Genomic DNA, 19,793 nt, shown 5'->3' with positions numbered 1-19,793 from the left:
ATAAAATAGTTTTTTTTTTTTTTTTAAATATCATCTCAAATAGCAAAATTTTCCACAAAAATATATAAAATTACAAATTTAATTTATAAATTTTGAGAGAATCATCCTAAACTCTTTAATATTTTAATTTTTTAAAATATAAAATAATTATTTTTTAAAATTTTTTAATTTTCTAATGGCTTGGTATAATTATTTTTTTTTTAATTTAAAGATAAATTTTAAATTTTATGAGCGAAACCTCTAACCTAATTTTTAATATATGATATGAATTATTCACGATAATGAATAGCTCTCGAATATTTATCTTCAATTAATAGAATCTATTCTTTTTTTTAAATCCAAAATTTGACATTTTAAACGTTAACAAAGATATTGATTCTCGTTTTTAAATGGTCAAAAAAACGACAAATTCGTTACAATCACGAACATATGAATCGCTTCCAAATTTACAAAAAACATTGTAAATTACTCTAATCATCGTAAATCTTATAATGATCGTGACCATTAAGACGATCACATTTATATAAAATTCGAAACTATAATAAGAACTTTTAAAAAAATACTCAAATCATCACAGTTGTATAAGTAATTGTAAGCGTCACATATTGGGTGCATGGATTGCGCACATTTTTCTGCAACCCATAAGAAACGCTTCCCGCCCTCCTTCGTCTCGCTTCCTTGAGACTCTCTCATTGGTTTCTCCCAGTTTCTCTCGCACCCACTTGTTTTTCCCCCCAAAAGATTCTCAGTCCTCCACGAGCTTTTCGCCATGGCTTCGTTGAATCGATGCGTTTTTCTGGTATCAACACATTCTACTCATTCCCCACCTGACTTTTCTTTGGAATGTTTTCTTTCTAATCCACTGGTTTCTTCCATTTCTTTGCAAATCTTGTGGATTTTGTTTGAACAGAATAAGACGCCCATTTCCAGTTCTTGTAGTCCTTTATCTCTGAAACGGCACTCGGAATCGTTGAAGCTTTCTTCTGTGAGATCAGAAAGAAACGACAGGGTTTTGATGGAGAGCTCATTGAAGGATTCGGTTCTTGAGTTGGACCCTGTTTCCGCTGTTAACGATGGGGTTCTTGACTTCTACGGCGAGGTCATGCCCATGGAGGATCAGGGGGTCACTCCCTGGACCGTCTCTGTTGCTAGGTGAGGGAAAATCATATTCAATTCTTGAATCTTCATTACTTTCTTCAATCATGATCATAATTGTTCATATATTCTCTAGTGGATATACTTTACTGCGAAATCCACATCACAATAAGGGTTTAGCCTTCACGGATAAAGAAAGAGATACTCACTACTTGCGTGGTCTTTTGCCTCCTACTGTCATTTCTCAAGATCTTCAGGTTATCTATGTGATCTCCAATCATTTTTCTGAGTCCAATTTTGGGACGCCGAGCTTTTTGGTATACAAATATTAGTAATTATTTGGCTCTCAAATGTCAGGTGAAAAAGTTGTTGTACAGGATACGGCAGTATCAAGTTCCTCTGCAGAAATACATGGCCATGATGGATCTTCAGGTAGCAATGACCCCTTTTTCACGATAGCCTTAGATATCTTGTCATTAATGATTTTTGATAAATAGATTTAGATGGAATAGTAAGTTTTTACTTGATCGTTAGAAATCATGACTCTCTGTAATGTATGATACTGTTCACTTTGAGCATAAACTTTCATGATTTTATTTTTGGTTTTCCCAAAAGGTTTCATACCAATAGAGATGTATTCCTTACTTATAAACTCATGATCATTCCCTTAATTAGCCGATGTGGGGCTCTTCTCTTAACAGTTCTTAAGAACGACGATCAATTATTTGAGTTGATCAATTATGTTTACTTTGTTCAGGAAAGCAATGAAAAGTTGTTCTATAAGCTTCTGATTGAGCATGTTGAGGAGTTGCTTCCGGTGGTTTATACTCCAACTGTAGGAGAAGCATGCCAGAAATATGGAAGCATCTTCAGGCGGCCACAGGGTCTTTATATTAGTTTGAGGGAGAAGTATGGTTAAGCGTAGCCTTTCACTGTTCTTATGTTAGTCACTGTTACACTTAGACTAATAAGTTTCTGTGCAGAGGGAAGATCTTAGAGGTTTTACGAAACTGGCCTGAGATGGGTATTCAAGTCATTGTTGTTACTGATGGTGAACGGATCCTTGGATTGGGTGATCTTGGCTGCCAGGTATAGCTGTGGATTATGATTACTGTTGCCTTTTTGCTATTTAAGTTCTTAAATTTGATGGAATACTTCAGGGCATGGGGATTCCAGTTGGAAAGCTTTCGCTCTATAGTGCTCTTGGCGGTGTTCGTCCTTCTGCAGTGAGTATTTTCTATCTTATTCCTTTGTCCGTGGAACTACGTAGGTAACAACTTAAACCCAATGCTTCTTTGGACTTTTCCTATCGAGCTTCCCCTCAAGATTTTAAAATGCGTCTATTAGGGAGAAAGTTTCACACCTTTATAAGGAATGGTTCGTTTCCCTCTCTAATTGATGTGGAATCTCACAATCCACCCCATTTGGAAGCCCAGCATTCCCATTATTCCCCTCTCCAACTGATGTGAGATCTCACAATCCACCCCTTTTGGGGGCCAACATCCTTGTTGTTCCCCTCTCCAACCGACGTGAGATCTCACAATCCACCCCTTTGGGGGCCAGCGTCCTCGATATTCCCCTTTTCAACCGATGTAGGATCTCACAATCCACCTCCCTTGGGGTCCAGTGTTCTCGCCGGCACACTGCCCCATGTCTTTAATTCTATCACAAAAGCTCTGAATTCAGAAAGCTGTATAGATGAATGCGCAAGACATGTTTTGACTTTCTTACTGGGAATAATAAAATTGTTATCTTATCACAAAGTTATATTGTTTCAGTGCTTGCCTGTGACGATCGACGTCGGGACGAACAATGACAAGCTGTTGAATGATGAGTTCTACATTGGGCTCAGGCAAAAGAGGGCTACTGGTCAGGTTTGTAGTATTTGGTTAACCAGCCTATGGTTTGTGATAATAGTGAAGTTTTCACCTTTGTTTTTCTTGCTTTAGGAATACAAGGAGCTTGTCCACGAATTCATGGCTGCAGTCAAACAGAATTATGGAGAGAAAATTCTCATTCAGGTACAGTTGTAGTGAGACAACAATCTAAACCAAGTCTTCTTCTACTTGGACTTTTGGTTCTCTGCCTCTGATATTGGCTTACCATATTGCCAGTTTGAAGATTTCGCTAACCACAATGCCTTCGATCTGTTAGAAAAATATGGCAAGACTCACCTTGTTTTTAACGATGATATTCAGGTTATTATTAAGTGATTCCCAGTGTTTTAGTTTACGTTTCAGAACTGGCATTCTAATGTATAAACTATTACTCAACAGGGGACAGCATCCGTGGTCCTTGCAGGGCTTATTGCAGCTCTGAAGCTAGTTGGTGGAACATTGGCTGACCATAAATTCCTATTTCTTGGCGCTGGAGAGGTTGTGTATCTAAAGCCGTATCGAACTCTCTTAATAGTAAAGTATCTCGATTGACTTCCCGTGTTTGTTGCTTGTAGGCTGGCACAGGGATTGCAGAACTCATTGCTTTAGAGATGTTCAAAAAGGTAATGGCCATATAATGCTGAAAATGCTGAATTCTTGTGAGATCCCACGTTAGTCGAAAAGGGGAACAAAATATTCCTTATAACGGTGTGGAAACCTCTCCCTACCTACGCATTTTATAAACCTTGAGGATAAGTCCGGAAGGAAAAATCTAAAGAGGACAATATCTGCTAGCAGTGGGTTTGGACTGCTACAAATGGTATCAGAACCAGACACCAAATGGTGTGCCAGCGAGGATGTTGCCTTCCAAGGGGAGTGAATTGTGATATTCTACATCGGTTGGAGAGGGGAACGAAACATTCCTTATGAGGGTGTGGAAACCTCTCCCTAGTAACGCATTTAGAACCGTGAGGTTAACGATGATACGTAACGGGCCAAAGTGGACAATATTTACTAGTAGTAGGCTTGGACTGTTACCAAGAATTTGTTGTCAGAACCACTAAAGGTTATCACATGAACAAAACTAACTCAAATTCATTTTGTAGATGAATACCCCTTTGGAAGATGCTCGCAAGAAAATATGGCTTGTCGATTCGAAGGTAGTTCAAAAGAAAATGAAAGGAAGTTCCTCCTTTTGCTAGTGCTAATCTTCTTGTTTCCAGGGTCTCATTGTTAGTTCTCGCAAGGAATCACTCCAACACTTCAAGAAACCTTGGGCACACGAGCACCAACCAATTCAAGATCTTGTTGATGCTGTGAAGGTCTCTTTCTTACCATCTCCATTCAAATTTTTGCACAAACCAATGAAAGTTCCCATTTCTTTTCAGGATATCAAACCAACAGTGTTGATTGGGACATCAGGCGTGGGAAGGACATTCACTAAAGACGTCGTGGAGGCGATGGCCGCCATTAACAAGGTGTTTTATTTGCAAAACCAACCAGATTCATAAGAGAGTATATTGACCATAACCTTGTTGTGGGTTGCAGAAACCAATTATTCTTGCTCTTTCAAACCCCACTTCTCAGTCTGAATGCACTGCTGAAGAGGCGTATACATGGACTGAGGTACTACATACACACAATTCTACGTCCTAGTTGTCGTCTTGTCGATGGTAACTTCATTTTATATGGTTCCTTCTCCTCTTGCAGGGCCGTGCTATTTTTGCTAGCGGCAGTCCATTTGACCCTGTTGAATACAACGGAAATGTCTTTGTACCTGGACAGGTCTTTATATATTCATTTGACCCTTTCATGGTGATGTGCAAGGTCTCTCACGTTATTACTGCTTTCCTTTGTTATTCAGGCAAATAATGCTTATATTTTTCCTGGCTTTGGTCTTGGATTGATCATGTCCGGTACCATCCGTGTTCGTGATGACATGCTCCTAGCAGCCTGTAAGTGCAAAAGTGACTTGATGAGCTCATGAATTTGAATTTGATAGTGTATAGCTGATGTTGTCTTTTTTGGGCTTTCTCTCGAGTTTTCCCTCAAGATTTTTAAAACGTGTTTGTTAGGAAAAGGTTTCCAGACCCTTATAAAAAAATTTCGTTCTTCTCCCCAAGTGATGTGGGCTTCAAGGCCCAGTGTCTTTGTTGGCACATGTTCCCTTCTCCCATCGATGTGGAACCCCCCAATCTACCCAGCGTCCTTGTTGGCACACCGCCTCATGTCCACCCCCTTTGGGGCTTTGCCTCCTCGCTGGCATATTGCCCGGTGTATGGCTATGATACCATTTATAACGGTCCAAGTCCACCGCTAGTCGATATTGTCCTCTTTGGACTTTTTTTTCCGAGTTTCTCTTCAACGTTTTTGAAACTTGTCGGCTTGGGAGAGGTACCCACACCTTCATAAAGAATGTTTCGTTCTCCTCCCCAACCGATATGGGATCTCATAGATACACAATCCAAAATGATCAATAGACTTAACTTACCAATTATGATACCATCCATACAAAGTGGTAACCTGTTCTGATATTGCGTAACCTCTGGTCTCTTTCAAAGATGATGCTCAATCTGTTCTTTAACTTCATTGTTTTGTTGGAACAGCGGAAGCTCTTGCTGCACAGGTTACACAAGAGAACTTGGACAAGGGACTCATATTCCCTCCATTTACCAACATCAGAAAGATTTCAGCAAATATTGCAGCAAAAGTAGCTGCAAAGGCTTATGAACTTGGTTTGGCCGGTCGCCTTCCTCAACCAAAGGACTTGGTGAAGCATGCCGAGAGCTGTATGTACACTCCTTCTTACCCAAACTATCGGTGAAGCTGCCAAGGTTTCCCCAGTTTTGCCTCCCTTTTTTTGTCGATCATTTGTCAGTCCTGTAAGTTTTGATGGGATGAGAAGCATTATACATATAGTTCTGTAAAAGTTCATACATCTTACCCAATAAAGGCCTTTAATTCTTTCACTATTTCATTAGTCAAAATAAATGAAAATAACAATAAATTGACGCACCAGATTAGTCTTTATAATCAAGGGTCAAATATGATAACTAAACCGTAATGTAAATACTCTTAACCATAAAAGATATTAGCCTATAATCAAGGATTAATTTTACTATTTAAACTTCAAAATACCTCAACCCAGGTTAATAAAATCTTTCCAAATTACAAAATTTATGATTAAATTTGAAATATATAAAATAAATATTTTGCTAATGGATAGATTAAATTAAAATATCTTTCCAAATTACAAAATTTGTGTAGCCAAGCAAATTAAAATTGAAATATATAGATTAAAATAATTATAAATGTGTGGTTTTAAATTAAAAATAAGACGCATGCAATTAATCGCGCAAATTTAGGTTCACACCAAGATTTGACCGTTTTGTCCCTAAGTTAATAGTTTTTTTATTAATAAAAATCATTGAAAATATGTGTAATGGAAGTGGAAGAAACTTCTGGGAAAAAGAGAGAAAAGAAACGACGGTCAAGCGTTGACCAGCAATAGACTGCGTACACACCCTAGCTTCTTGTAAATTACACCACCAGATTTTTTATTTTTTTATTAATTAATTAAAAAAAAGTATTTATTTATTCCTTGTTCGTGGTAAAATATAAAAAAGGCGGGTTCGTTTCGTGGCAACCAATTGGAAACTCATGAGTTCATGTCCCGCTTTTCACGTGTCCGTACCAGTTTACCTGTCGATAATATTCTTTTTTTTTTTTTCACCCTTCTGCCTACTCTTATCCTTCTTTTTTTTTAATAATAATAATAATAAATAAAACACAAAACTTTTTTTTAATAATAATAAATAAAACACAATAATAAAAAAAAGATTAACTATTTACCATGTGCGTTCAGATTGAAAAAATCTTTTTAACAATTTAAAATTTTGAATTTATTGAGTTATGAACCAACATTAATAACTAAAATTTTATAAAATTTCAATATATTATTTAAATATTCTTTTTAAAATTGGAGTTCGATTAATTTGAATTATAATCCTATTTTCAAAAAAAATTTAATTTTCAAACAAATTTAACCGAAACAAATGGTAAAAATAATAATAATAATCTACCTCAATCATTAGTTTCAATTGTAACCCTATTTTTAGGTTGATATGTAATTGAATAATTTTTTGTTTTTTTTTTTTTTAAATCAACCTAAACTAAATTGAAAAAAAAAAAATCATTCATACTGAAAATTTCTAAATTTCATAACTTTTTTAAAAAATTTCACTTGTATAATTCCAATTTAATGCATTAAATTACTGAAAAGTATCCTACATCCAATATTTAATAGGAGAGTGATATTTTAAAATTAATTGTTATTTAATATTATATTTTGTTGTTATGTTTATCTCAATTTCTAAAATTTTAAATTAATAACTAAAAATCATAAAATTTAAATATAAAACATTTATCAAACATATTATATTAAATATTCTTGATCTTTTTATAAATAAAGTCGGATTGTAATGCTATTTTCCAGCTAGTCCCAAATGAAAATTAAGTTTTCACCAAATTAAATTTAGTAAATATAAATAATTATCATTAAATAACTCCATAAAAAAAATTACAAAAATTCAATAAAAAAAATTAAGATTCTTCGCTTTTGTAACGTTAAATATATGTTTTTTTCAACAATTGTTTAAACAAAAAAAAAAAAAAAAAAAATTAAATATATAAAACACGTCCTAAACTAAATTAGAGATTTATTTTTCATAGAATAATCTCTAAGTAGATTTTAAAATTAACCAGCGATTAATTAATAGTTAAATAAATTAATTAATGAAAAATGAATTTCAACCTACCTTTTATATCCATTCTAACAACTTTGTTGAACGAATAAAAAAGAAATAGATAAAAGAGGATTAGAAAAAGATACTTATTAATTAGGTAAGTGAGAGAATATTATTTTCCGGTTAAGATATCAAATGGATAAGCTAAAAGTTTCGTATGAATAATATTTTAAATTATCCCAAATAACGACGATAATAATATTAACTTTAAATTATATAGAGTATAAATGAATTAAAACCAAATTAAACGATTATTAATTTTCATCTCTAGTCGTTATTTATTTTGTCTAATATTAATAAATTGGGTTCGAGACCCTCGTTTTACTATATGGATAACGTTACTTACTCTTCTTCCAATATTGTTCTTGTTTAAAAATTTTCAGAAGATCGCTCAATATAAAATTAATTTAAGCAAAACACATTTTATTTTAGAAACCATCGAAAAAAGAGAGTACAATTAGTTAGTATAGATAACAATTTTCAATTATTTTAGATAGAGATCTCTTTCATTCAGATATGATCTCAGTTCATTCATATATAATAGAAAAGATAAGAAGAGTATATTATTGTCATATTTTAAAACAAAAACATTAAAACATATTTTTTAAAAGTTAAAAAAGGAAAGAGAATAAAATAAAGTAGAAATAAATGGTTGAGATTGAAATTAAGTAATAATAATAATAAGAATAAGGAGGGAGAGGTCAGAAAAATACGTTATTGGATAAAATGGTCATAGTCTTACCAACGAACACCCGCGTTTGGCTAATCGGAGCTTTGATTTTCCCCTAAAAATCCTCTTTTTCTTCAGCAAACCTCTATCTTATTTAATCTTCACTTCTCACGATCTTCAATTCCACAATTTTTTTTTTTTCTTCATTTTGTGCTCTACTGGCCTGACTCGCCGGGTCACGGATCGCAATGACTCGGCGTTGCTCTCACTGCAGCAACAATGGCCATAACTCCCGAACCTGCCCCTCCCGCGGCGGCAGAACTGGCAGTGCTGCCCTTGCATGCGGCGGCGGCGGCGGCGGCGGCAGTGGTGGTGTTAAGCTATTTGGGGTTAGGCTTACGGATGGGTGTTTCATCAAGAAAAGCGCTAGCATGGGTAACCTCTCTGTACATTACCATAGTTCTTCTTCCGCTGCTGCCTCGCCCAATCCTGACTCCCCTAACTCTGATCCTGTTCATGATACCGATGGCTTTTTGTCCGATGATCCTACACATGCATCCTGCTCCGCTAATCGTCGGGGTGAAAGGAAGAAAGGTAACCGATGAACAGTTTCAGAATCGTAACGTTAATGTTTTGGTCCTGAAACGTTTGTTTCTGAGAGGATTTCGGACCTGATTTCCTTCGTGATTTGGTTAAGGCAATTATGGTGATGTCTGTGTTCTAGAGTTTAATTGATTTGTTTCACAATCGCTTGCGCCGTATATTTGTGACGGATTTCATGTCTGTTCTCTGATAAATGCTTCGCGCTTGGGTGATTTTCTTGTATTCATCAGTTTCACATGTTCCTTTTCGGATTTTCCTTGGCTATTTCTTGCTTTTTTTCTTTTGATCGGTTCCGTCATTCTTTCCAGTTTTGTTACGAATTCTGATACATCAGAAGAATTTCATTGAAAACCAATGACGGAGGACCCAACAGACGCAACACCGTAGTAGTTTGAAAATCAGTGATACCAAGTTCTTTACTTAAAGAAGCAAACCTATCTGAGGTTAAAGGAGACAAGTAAAAACAATGGTCAAGATAATTCTCTTGATCTGGTAATCGATAATGAAATTCCGGTCGTTTGTTATACTCCAGGAATGAGAATTTAGTGTTTTATAACAATTGAGATTCTCAATTCGATGAAAGATTATGAATCAGTGTTTTCTAAGTATGCCTTGTGAAGCAATGACCTGCTGGCCTTTTCATATGAGCCTTATTTCTTTTCTCTCAATGGTTAGACACAATTTACATTCTAGCTCCAGTGGCTACTGTAATGAATGCCATGGAAGGTTGAAGAGAGGAAGAGGGCCTTTACTGGCTCGACATTTGATAATAATTGCATTTTAAGTTAATAGGCCTAAGAGGAGGTCGGCGGGGACGGGAACTCCATTAGGTTTCTTGATGCGGTAAGTATTGCGTTGGATGCTACATTTCCTAGTTTCATTTCTAATCGCTTTGGAAATAATTATTTGTGTAATTATTTGTGTCGTTTGATTGGTAAAAGTCTCTGTTTTCACTTTTATTGTGAACTTTTAACCCCCATTGCATTTGTTGAACTCGGACAATACTGGAATCTCAGATGTGTTTTTCTTGTTTAGTCTACAATTCTGGGATCAACCGAGATTGGGCGTTTATTGTTCAATATGACTATGGAGTTCGACAACAGTGATCAAACAGTAGCATATTCTCTTAATGCATTGGAGTTCTAATAATTGGATCAGGTATCATATTACTGTTGTTTGATGCCTTAAATGTTTTTAGGTGTTCCATGGACCGAGGAGGAGCATCGATTATTCTTAGTTGGTCTGCAGAAATTGGGGAAAGGAGACTGGCGTGGAATTTCTCGTAATTTTGTTATTACGAGGACTCCAACTCAGGTGGCAAGCCATGCCCAAAAGTATTTCATTCGGCAGAGTAATTCAACAAGAAGAAAGCGAAGGTCGAGCCTTTTTGACATGGTTCCGGAGATGGTTAGTCTTGAACTCTTACATTGCTAGTTTATTATTGGCGATCCCCGTACTTCTCTGTTGAGTTTGCATATTAGTGTCTGTTGAGTTTTTTCTTGTCACGTTTCTATGGTCAGTGTCATTGTCTTGTATATTGTAATTGAAAGATTGGTGTCCCTATTCATAATGCATCTGGATACTGGATCTAAACAGGCGTATCTACTACCATGGCACATTTTTTTCTTCATAAGGTTTTGAGTTTCTTCGTATCATTGTCTCTCAGGCATCTGATCCGCTGCCTATGCCAGAAGATGAAGTTTTACATGCTTCTCAGGCAAAAGAAACAGAGAATTCAAGTTCCCAACCTTCACTAAATCTCTCACTTAATTCAGAGTTCCATATGATGGAAACTACAGTTGAAGAAAATGGAAACGAACTCGATGCAACTAAGATGGAAGTTGCTGGTTTCCCACCTATGGTACCAGGATTCATCCCGGCTTATATGCCTGTACCTTTCTGTATTTGGGCACCAAGTACATTCCCAATGGAGGAAGAAAAGGGTGTAGAAATGTGTCATCATGAGGTCCTAAGGCCAATTCCAGTCGTGCCGAAGGAACCTGTCAATGTTGATGAACTAGTTGGCTTATCTCAACTCACTCTACGAGAGCACGAAGGAGAACATAGAGAGCATTCGCCCCTGTCCTTAAGATTGACAGGCGAGGGCTCAAGACAGTCAGCTTTCCATCCAAAAACTCCAGTTAGTCGTTCAAACTTAAACAAGGACGACAATGATACAATCTAAGCTCTTTGAAATGAAGGAGGGAGAATTCTTCATGCATCACGAGCTTTTCTTGTAAAATGACACCCTTAAATTAGTTTTTTTCTTAGAAACTCCGTAGTGTGGGTGTTTTTATTGATATCAAGTAGGCTAGAGAAAGTTCTTTAAGTATATCTATTCTTTGTAACTGTAAACAAATAGATATGTAATAAATATGTTAATTAGCCGATCCTAACTTGATTTTATTGATAACTCTTTGTACCCTTTTTAGGTATCGATCCTTTCTAACCAAGGAATTGTTTGGTAATTCCACTTTTGCATTTCTTTCTTTGGGTTGTCTAGCAGGTTCAGTGCTACAGCCCCAAAGATGGGAACGCTTGCTTCAGCCATCTTCAATAGCCAGAAATGAAGATGGGAACGCTTGCTTCAGCCATCTTCAATAGCCAGAAATGAAGATGGGAACGCTTGCTTCAGCCATCTTCAATAGCCAGAAATGAAGATGGGAACGCTTGCTTCAGCCATCTTCAATAGCCAGAAATGAAGATGGGAACGCTTGCTTCAGCCCTGCTTCAGCCATCTTCAATAGCCAGAAATGAGGTTAGTGCGTTTATCTCTATGAAATCAATTTTGGATTAATTGTTTTTGTTCACACACTGCTCCATATATGAACACATGGACTTGAATGCACATTGAGTTTAGATTGAATATGTCTGGTTTTTTCAATTTAGAGCATGATCATTGAAAGTCAGGAACACTGGAATAAGAGAATTTGGTTTTTGTAGGAATGCGGACCCCACTGTTGTTTTTGTGGTTTTTGTGTCTGAATAGTGTAAATATGGCAAGGAAGAACAATTCTACTGTTTTTTTTTTTATAGCAAAAGTCGAGAATTATTCAAGTGCTGAAATATAAACCGTCCAGTTCTTTCGGTTTCACTTCTTTTCTGGATTTAACTTTTAGTATCATACCTCCAATAGTTAGCTCCTTTACAGCTGAGCTTACAGCTGAGCGTGATGAAGAACTGCGTATTTGTATTGTATGGGTGGGAAGTTTGTTACCTTTTTCCTCTTTAACGCCAAGAGCCTTGCATGCATTCCTTGGAGTTCTACCCCTGTTGTTTCATCTTAACTTGTGTTTTAAATTAAGAATTTTGATTTGGTTGATTTGTTTTTTGTTTTCTTCTTAATATTTTCTTCCTTTATCAAGCTGTTCTTCTATTGTGTATTGCGACTGTTCCTTGACCATCTGTCTTCCAATATTCAATCATGGCCAAATGTAACTGGATTTTGATTTAGAGCTTCCTTCAATGTTTTAAAATCCCTCTATTAGCGATAGGTTTCCAAGGTGGGATTTCACATTCCACCCCATTGGAGGCCCAATATCCTTGCTGACACACCACCTGATGTCTGGTTCTGATATCATTTGTAACAGCCTAAGCCCATTACTAGTCGATATTGTCTTCTATAGGCTTTCCATTTTGGGTTTTTCCTCGAGGTTTTTAAAATCCCTATAGGTTAGGGAGAGGTTTTCTCACCTTTGTAAGGAATGTTTGGTTCCATTCCAACTGATGTGAGATCTCACACTGCAATTGAAGAGTTTCTATCTCCTGTGTGATGGAAAGATGAAAGGAGGATGATTCTCAGGAAAGATGGAGAGGAAGATTCTCAGGTGGTTCATTATTTTGGCTGGTTTGATGGACACGAGGTTTTCAAGTAATAATAACTTGATGCATTGTTCTAATAATAACTTGATGCATTGTTTAAATTCAGTTGTGGGTGTTTATCTTAAAACTATCGTGTTGAATTGTATTTATTTTCTTCTAACAATTGAATCAGGTTCAGGGTTGCACGTTTAACCGTTATTCTAAGAAGTTGACCAAATGAGATATCAACTCGAGCATGACGGTGGATAAATCATTGAGAGTCATTTAAGCACAAACAATCAAATTATGTTTACGTTAAACATATCTCACCGTTATTCTAAGAAGTTAACCAAATAAATTTAACAGGTAAATTCTTAATTATAAAAATAAATAGTTGTCGACCAAAATCAAATTCGTTACTTTTTGTGATATCAGTTTGACCATAACTTAGTGGATAAACAATTGAGTATCATTCTAAGCACGAACAATTAAATTATGTTCAGGTAGAAAGGTGGAACAGTGAGGGTATTTTGGAAAAAAGAACAATAATGGGTCATGATTAGGCCCAAAACTAGATGATTCGGCCCAATAGTGGTCTAAAATATCTGATTTGGGCCATCTTCAAATGGGCCTATGCCTGGTCTGGACCAGGTCTAATCCAACGTAATGGAAGTTACGACTTTCTAGTCGACGCGTCGATTTTTCGTTGAATAGCGACATGTCGTGCACTCGTGATAAAGGAACGGAGAGGGTAGAATGGTCATCTTGTTAAATATTGCGCGCGAGCGAAAGCACGTACTTCCGAGTTTGAGCCCTGTTTCGCTACCTGTACTATGGTTCAGTTTTCATTCAGCTCCTCGCATTTTGCGCGTATGATCACATCGCACTGAGGTATTTCTCTCTGTTTTCATCGGTTGCGTTTTCTTCGCCAGTAACGTTTTGTAATGAAGAATTTTGACTTCTCTTCCTTTGATCGTTGTTTCTTTTCGATGTTCGTCCGTTTTCCTCTTCGAATATCGTTGTGAACTTTTCTTTTCGCTTCTTGCTCATCTATAGGCGTGAGTGTTTTCGACAACTTTCCGGAGGTAAATATCGTTAAATGGATTTGATAGGTTGTTAGTGCAACTCTGAAGCATTCAATCGAGGCTATATGGTAATTTTCACTGACATTTTTTATGAGTTCGGTAGCAGAGAGTAATTCATGCATTGTCGTCGGTTGTTGGAGGTCGTTGCATGTAGGATTTAGTTGAGGACATGTTAAAAAGGTTTCGTGGAAGCGTCATTGACGACCCCTGGTTTGCTTTGCTTTGCAACCACACTTGAGATAATGCTAGCATTATGTTTCGGTTCAATTTTAGATTATAGAAGGAACTCATTTCGTTGTATTTATTACAATCAGTCAATTCAATTAAGAGTCTTTGAGGCGTTTGATCACAAACGACTTACACAGGTTCTCTACTTAATTACTGAGTGGCTTTCCTGTGAATGTGAATTTGTTAACCGTGAACTAAGAAGGCATTGCCAACCCATTTAAAGATAGTTCTCACCTTGATTTGGTTTTTTTTTATATGAACTAAAATACTTATACTTTTGTGTATTCAAGCTGTTTTTAATGAAAGATTGTTGTTCTAACCTGTGGCCATTCCCGCTTTGATACTTCTAAGTGTAAATTATGATATTTTATCAATGTGTTTAGGAATGGGTTTCCAATTAGAAAGCTAGTGTAGGAGTAGATATTTGATATGGAGTTAGGGCATATGATTGTAGAAACTACTAAATTTATGACCAATCTTTTTAATGGTCATTTCAGGTGAGGACATATTGTTCAAGAACTTCCATGAATTATTAGCAGAAGAGTGGGTTAGAGGGGGCTCGGACAGTGGTCAGAATGGACGGTGGAAAATTGCATTGACAAAGTCTTCTGAGAGGGTTGATGACGCTTTCAAGGACAAGACTCTAGCACCCTACTCGGTTGGATCTACAGCTTTGGTTGTTCTTCTGTCAGTTTGCCAGATTATTGTTGCCAACTGTGGTGACTCCATGCTCTGTCATCAGAGTCGAGCCATCCCCTTGACGGTTGACCAAAAGGTTCAATTAGAATTCTGTGCATCCCGCTTTATGTTACAGAAATTTTATACTTGGTCACAATTTATAATTTGACTTCATTATTAGATAACATTTTCAATTAAACGTACACCACATGCAATAAATTATTCATCATCAGTTTTTAGTTCTCTCATTTGTCTCCTCAAAGGAATGGATAGGTTGGAGTTGGAACTAGATGATGAAGGCTGTTGTGGGGTTCAGTGGGCTTATGCTTATTATGTATAATTCTGTCGACATAATTTCTATCTTTGGCGTGCTCGGTACCCTATTGAGTTATTGCTCCATTTCTGAAATTGGTAGGTGAGAGTAATATCTGAAGCATTGGAAAGATTAGATTGTATATAAACTGGTTATACCAGATTATGTTTATTTTCCATTAAAGTTCCCATTGTTGATCTTACTTGAAGTTATTAAACCTTGAAGGTTCTTGATTTTGTATCATGTTGCAGATTATGGTTGCCAAACGCTTAATGCTTCCAAAATTAGTATTTTCTCAATTGCAATTGTGCCTTTGTTTAAGTTATGCTTTGTAATCTTTATGTTCAAATAAAGTGAAGACCAATCATATGTCTCAGTTGGCTGCACAAATTTGCACAACATATTTAGTTAATATTAAGACTCTTGTATTTTCCCCTTTCTGATGCAGATTAGTAGGCCAGAAGAATATGATAGACTGGTTAAGGGAGGAGTGAGGATTCTGTTTGTGGGCTTCCCTAGGGTCGAAGGAGTAATGACTATGACCAGGGCAATAGGTTTCTTCTGACCCATAGCTTCATATTATCTGATCTAGTCATAACTAGTTATCTGGTTCTATTTATTTCCTGACACTTACTTTCAACAGTCAAGTTAATAATTTTTATCATCCACCAAGTCTCAAGCCACTGGAAAAGAGCATTTAAACTAGCTGGGAATAAATATGTTATGTTGCCCTGTGCTTTCATGTTTTATTACTGTTCTAATTGGTTCAAGGTTCTGTTTTTGCTTAACAAAATCATTGCTCACTAAGCTCATCATCCTTGATACTCATAGTTTTTCTCACCGTTTTATTTTTGCAACTTCCACCCACATACTGTTCTAGTTTTGAATTTGTTTCTTAAAGCATGGATTATATCTGAGCTGAGGTTACATTTATGTCAAGGACTGAAGAAGACGAGTGTTTGATTCTGGCTACTGATGGAGTATGGGATATCTTGTCTAATGATGATGTGATGAAGAGGCTTGCAGCATACTGAGGAGGCAACACAGAAAGTTGGCGTTTGGTGGAGCTCATGATGCAATTTATCCAGCACAATATGCTGCAAATCAAATCCGCAAGGTGTTCAGTCATTTGAGTGGTGACAACATCTCAGTTTCTGTCTAAAGCACCAAATCAAGGAGCGCCAACCTGAACGGTGAACATAGTATCGACATACAGGTTGGCTGGGCAGAAGTATGTGATCTTTTCTATAAACTGGACATACACTTGAGCTGTAGTTAAATAATTGTACAAACTCTGCAGATCCTTTACCTTATCTGTTCTAGTTTGTTAGAGAGGCTTGCCGTGTATTTTTCTATATACCTAGTTCCAACCCTGTATACTATTTTTGCATGCAATTATGCATCTACCTTACCCAAGTTCTCTTCACCGTAGAAACCCCACTAACTAAAATGAATTTGCCGATTTCATGAAACAATTAGCAAACTTCTTACAATACAGAGTATCATTCCGAACATGTATGCAATGGAACGTGTGTAATCAATATATGTATACAAGTGACGCCATACATAGTTTCAAGTTATTGGGTGTTAAATTTTTTGTCTAACTTTGGCTCAACTCAGATGAATGCGTAGTACTGGGATTCTTTCTGTTTTAGGTTACTACGAGGACTTGGATGGGCTTATTTGGATAACACTTTGGCGAATGGAGATAAAGCTACCCATAGTGGAGAATGCTGCTTTCAATAATTTCGTATTTCCAAGGAACGGATTCTTATGAGGATGAACAGAATTGATGCTGCAAAAGGAGGAATATCTGTGTAAAGCTCACTGAGAAAGCAACCTTAAAGGTAAGCCTCTATATGATTGCAACCAACACGCACAAGTTTGGATTATTCTCAATGAACACATTCTCGATTAGGAAAGGTACTAACGTATTCTCTTTTTTGTTATATCCGTTCTCTTGAGCTGCCCATTAAGCAACTAATTCTCTGAGGTGGCAATGTTTATGCTTTCTTGAATTAGGACGATGGCATCAAAGCCAGATTTTAAAATTATAGTGGTTCCTTTATTGCCGTGTAATTGATGTAAGCTAGATGTTTCTATATTTTCCCCCCTTTTTTAGCTCAGTAATATGAGTAATATGTGCATAAAGATTTGAATCTTTAATTTTTATTCAGGATATTATATCTTAGTTCTTCTATTTTTTTTATTACAATTTTTTTTCATGAGTTATTTTATTTATTTATTTAAATAAAAAAGGTTTCTGACAAAAATTGCAACTATGAACTTGACTTCAATTTGTGTTTTCGTAGAAAGATATATTTTGATTTTTTTTCCCCACTGATCAATTGTTTTAGTCTAAAGAACTTGTTTACAAAAATAATTTTTAGTATCGTATTTTCAGTTACTGTTTATAATAAATTAAAAATGTAGTAAATTTCAATGAGTTAATGTATTTAAGAAATCGTTTATAGCTATAATTTTTCGGAAAAAGGCTAATAATGTATGAATAATATGTTTCTGTGTGTAGTTTGAAATCTGTTTTAGAGACATGAATGTTTTTTGTTTTCATAAATTGAATAGTTGAGCTTGAACACATCATCGCTATGAATTATTGATAATATTTGATCTCATGTTGCTCTTGAAACCATTCTTCTCTTTTATTTGGAAAATATAATTTTATGTAAAGAAAACGATAGCGGTGTCTCTTCTAAGTTCTAACCTACCTTTCTATCTCTTTTATAACGCAACCTTTTCTCGAAATCAATAAATCCTTTGGATTGGGTGATTGAGAATTTTCAAATTCTTGCCGAATTAGCCAGTAAAAACAAGGAGATTTGAGAGAAAGAGGAGATAAGAATTTGATATGTATGCCATTGGGTGTTTACTGTTTATAACTTATAAGTGAAATTAGTGGTCGAAATCCATGGTTACATAACGTCTCTTAGATTCTTCAGGCTTATTTTTGTTGATGGTTCAATGGTTGCTTGTGGGAAGACTGTTGGGAGGGGAGCAGTCCTGATTGTCTTATGTTCCGTAATTTTCCCCCTTGAAGTTTTGCATTGGTGGCTTCTACCCTTGCGGTCCTTCCTCTCCTACAATTTCCATTTTTCCATCTTGGACACCTTCTGTCTGATTGACAGTCTTTTGATGTCTCATTGATGCTTATTTATGTTTCTACCTGGGGTTAAGATTGTTTATTGACCTTATCCTCTTGAGCCGTTTGCCTGTGTCTCATTTTATCTTTTGTATGGGTCTCGCCTCCTCCTTGTTCTCCTTTACCATCAATCTTATTTAGAGATCATCTTGTATTTTTCCAGGGGTCTTAGCAGTGCAACATTTGTAATACGCCTCAGAGAATCTAGAGGGCATGTCCTGTAGGAGTGTCTACAAGTTCGATTTGAGACAGTATTTTGTAGGCTTTCGGAGTGCATATGATAAGAGATCTTGTTTGGAGGGAGGTGGTGTTGTTTCATCCTCCCTCATAAGCTAGGGGTAGATCTCTAGTGTGTGCCTTATTTTTTAGTCTAATGGAGTGTTTTGGGCATTTGTGATTGTAACTAAGAACAGTGACCATCTTCTCTTTTGTTCTTATTCATTGGACTGATTATTCTTTTTCTCTCTGGAGTCTTTTATGTAATTTTTGTAGGTAGTTAGCTTTGTATTATGACTCTTTTACTTTTTTTATTATATAATTATTATTTTCCTCTTATGTTGTGTCTTTTATCAGGAGTATTTTTACGATTTCTCCTTATTCCTTTTATACAAGAATGACATAAATCTTTTAGTCGTTACAAATTTATGTCATACTCTAATGAACAACCGGAAAGATTGATAATACAAGTAAGAGATTGATTACTGTCCAGGGTGGGATTCTTATCGACATAGGAGGGACAGTGATGGAAAAAGAGAATCACAATCTATGCCACGAAAAAAAAGGAAAAACAAAAAATATGAGTATATATATGTAAACACATAGCCTTATTCTGATCCCACTTCACCCACCACACCCACACATATCGCTAGCTTTTTCCTGTTAACTCTTTTAACAAAGCATTTGATGTGACCAAGCATTTGAGAATGAGAAAGAGAGAGAGAGAGAGAGGGGCTGTGTGTGTAGCTCAGCTTCGAGAGAGGCACTGCACAAACATCTTTCTGCTGTACATGCACTTCTTATCTCACTTGGTATATTTATGGCAGAGGAATGTAAAGGTGGAATCTCTTCCCCTGAACACTTGACATTTCCCACTTTTTAACATTACATCTGTCTAAAATTACAGGTGAGAGATGGAAGAGTAAAAGACGTGACAAGGACCACTGCCTGCAAACGTACTGAGCTTCTCATGTCAATCATTGGTGGGATTTCTTCTGTCTTTAGGGATCATTTCACCATTTTGCTCAACTTATTGATTCTCCCCTTCATAGTGATGCGTGCTTCTCGACCCATATTAGTTATTCTCCACTCACCATCTCTTAACTTCTCATTAAATCCTCCCATCCTTCTAAATATCTCTGTTTCATTTATTATTTTATTATTTTTTTTGGTTGATAAATGCTCGGTTGGGAAATCGAAGCCGTACCAATTTTAGAGAAAAAAATATATATTTTATTTACAAAGAGAAAATAATAAATGTTTTA

At 36.1% G+C, this 19,793-nt stretch overlaps 2 protein-coding genes and 1 non-coding gene across 6 annotated transcripts; all 3 read left to right on the top strand.

The window, feature by feature from the left end:
* Positions 1-596: 596 nt before the first annotated feature.
* LOC111806349 (NADP-dependent malic enzyme) lies at positions 597-5,944 on the top strand. 2 transcript variants are annotated; one of them, XM_023691617.2, is made up of 19 exons: positions 598-799; positions 911-1,152; positions 1,232-1,352; positions 1,453-1,527; positions 1,853-2,004; positions 2,079-2,184; positions 2,256-2,321; positions 2,874-2,969; positions 3,045-3,116; positions 3,210-3,293; positions 3,372-3,470; positions 3,548-3,595; positions 4,079-4,132; positions 4,196-4,294; positions 4,361-4,450; positions 4,521-4,598; positions 4,683-4,757; positions 4,837-4,927; positions 5,579-5,944. In XM_023691617.2, the coding sequence occupies exons 1-19, from the start codon at positions 770-772 to the stop codon at positions 5,794-5,796; spliced, it is 1,896 nt and encodes a 631-aa protein (XP_023547385.2). In that variant the 5' UTR covers positions 598-769; the 3' UTR covers positions 5,797-5,944. The 2 variants fall into 2 exon arrangements, with proteins under 2 accessions (XP_023547383.2, XP_023547385.2); XM_023691615.2 differs by having other exon boundaries at positions 597-799; positions 4,196-4,450.
* Positions 5,945-8,501: 2,557 nt separating this feature from the next.
* On the top strand, positions 8,502-11,446 carry LOC111807716 (Homeodomain-like superfamily protein). Its single transcript, XM_023693558.2, has 3 exons — positions 8,502-9,041; positions 10,249-10,457; positions 10,717-11,446. The coding sequence occupies exons 1-3, from the start codon at positions 8,696-8,698 to the stop codon at positions 11,233-11,235; spliced, it is 1,074 nt and encodes a 357-aa protein (XP_023549326.2). The 5' UTR covers positions 8,502-8,695; the 3' UTR covers positions 11,236-11,446.
* Positions 11,447-13,599: 2,153 nt separating this feature from the next.
* Positions 13,600-19,793, top strand: LOC111807805 (uncharacterized). 3 transcript variants are annotated; one of them, XR_015423200.1, is made up of 6 exons: positions 13,600-13,742; positions 14,662-14,939; positions 15,106-15,253; positions 15,604-15,709; positions 16,096-17,002; positions 19,436-19,793. It is a non-coding gene; the product is annotated as an uncharacterized LOC111807805 (transcript). The 3 variants fall into 3 exon arrangements; XR_015423201.1 differs by having other exon boundaries at positions 16,096-17,078; XR_015423199.1 differs by having other exon boundaries at positions 13,601-13,742; positions 16,096-19,793.

Source organism: Cucurbita pepo, chromosome 12, assembly GCF_057944985.1.
Source record: "Cucurbita pepo subsp. pepo isolate OVF chromosome 12, ASM5794498v1, whole genome shotgun sequence".
Lineage (NCBI taxonomy): Eukaryota > Viridiplantae > Streptophyta > Magnoliopsida > Cucurbitales > Cucurbitaceae > Cucurbita > Cucurbita pepo.
Note: the sequence above shows the minus strand (reverse complement) of the source record. Positions and strands in the feature narration are given on the sequence as shown.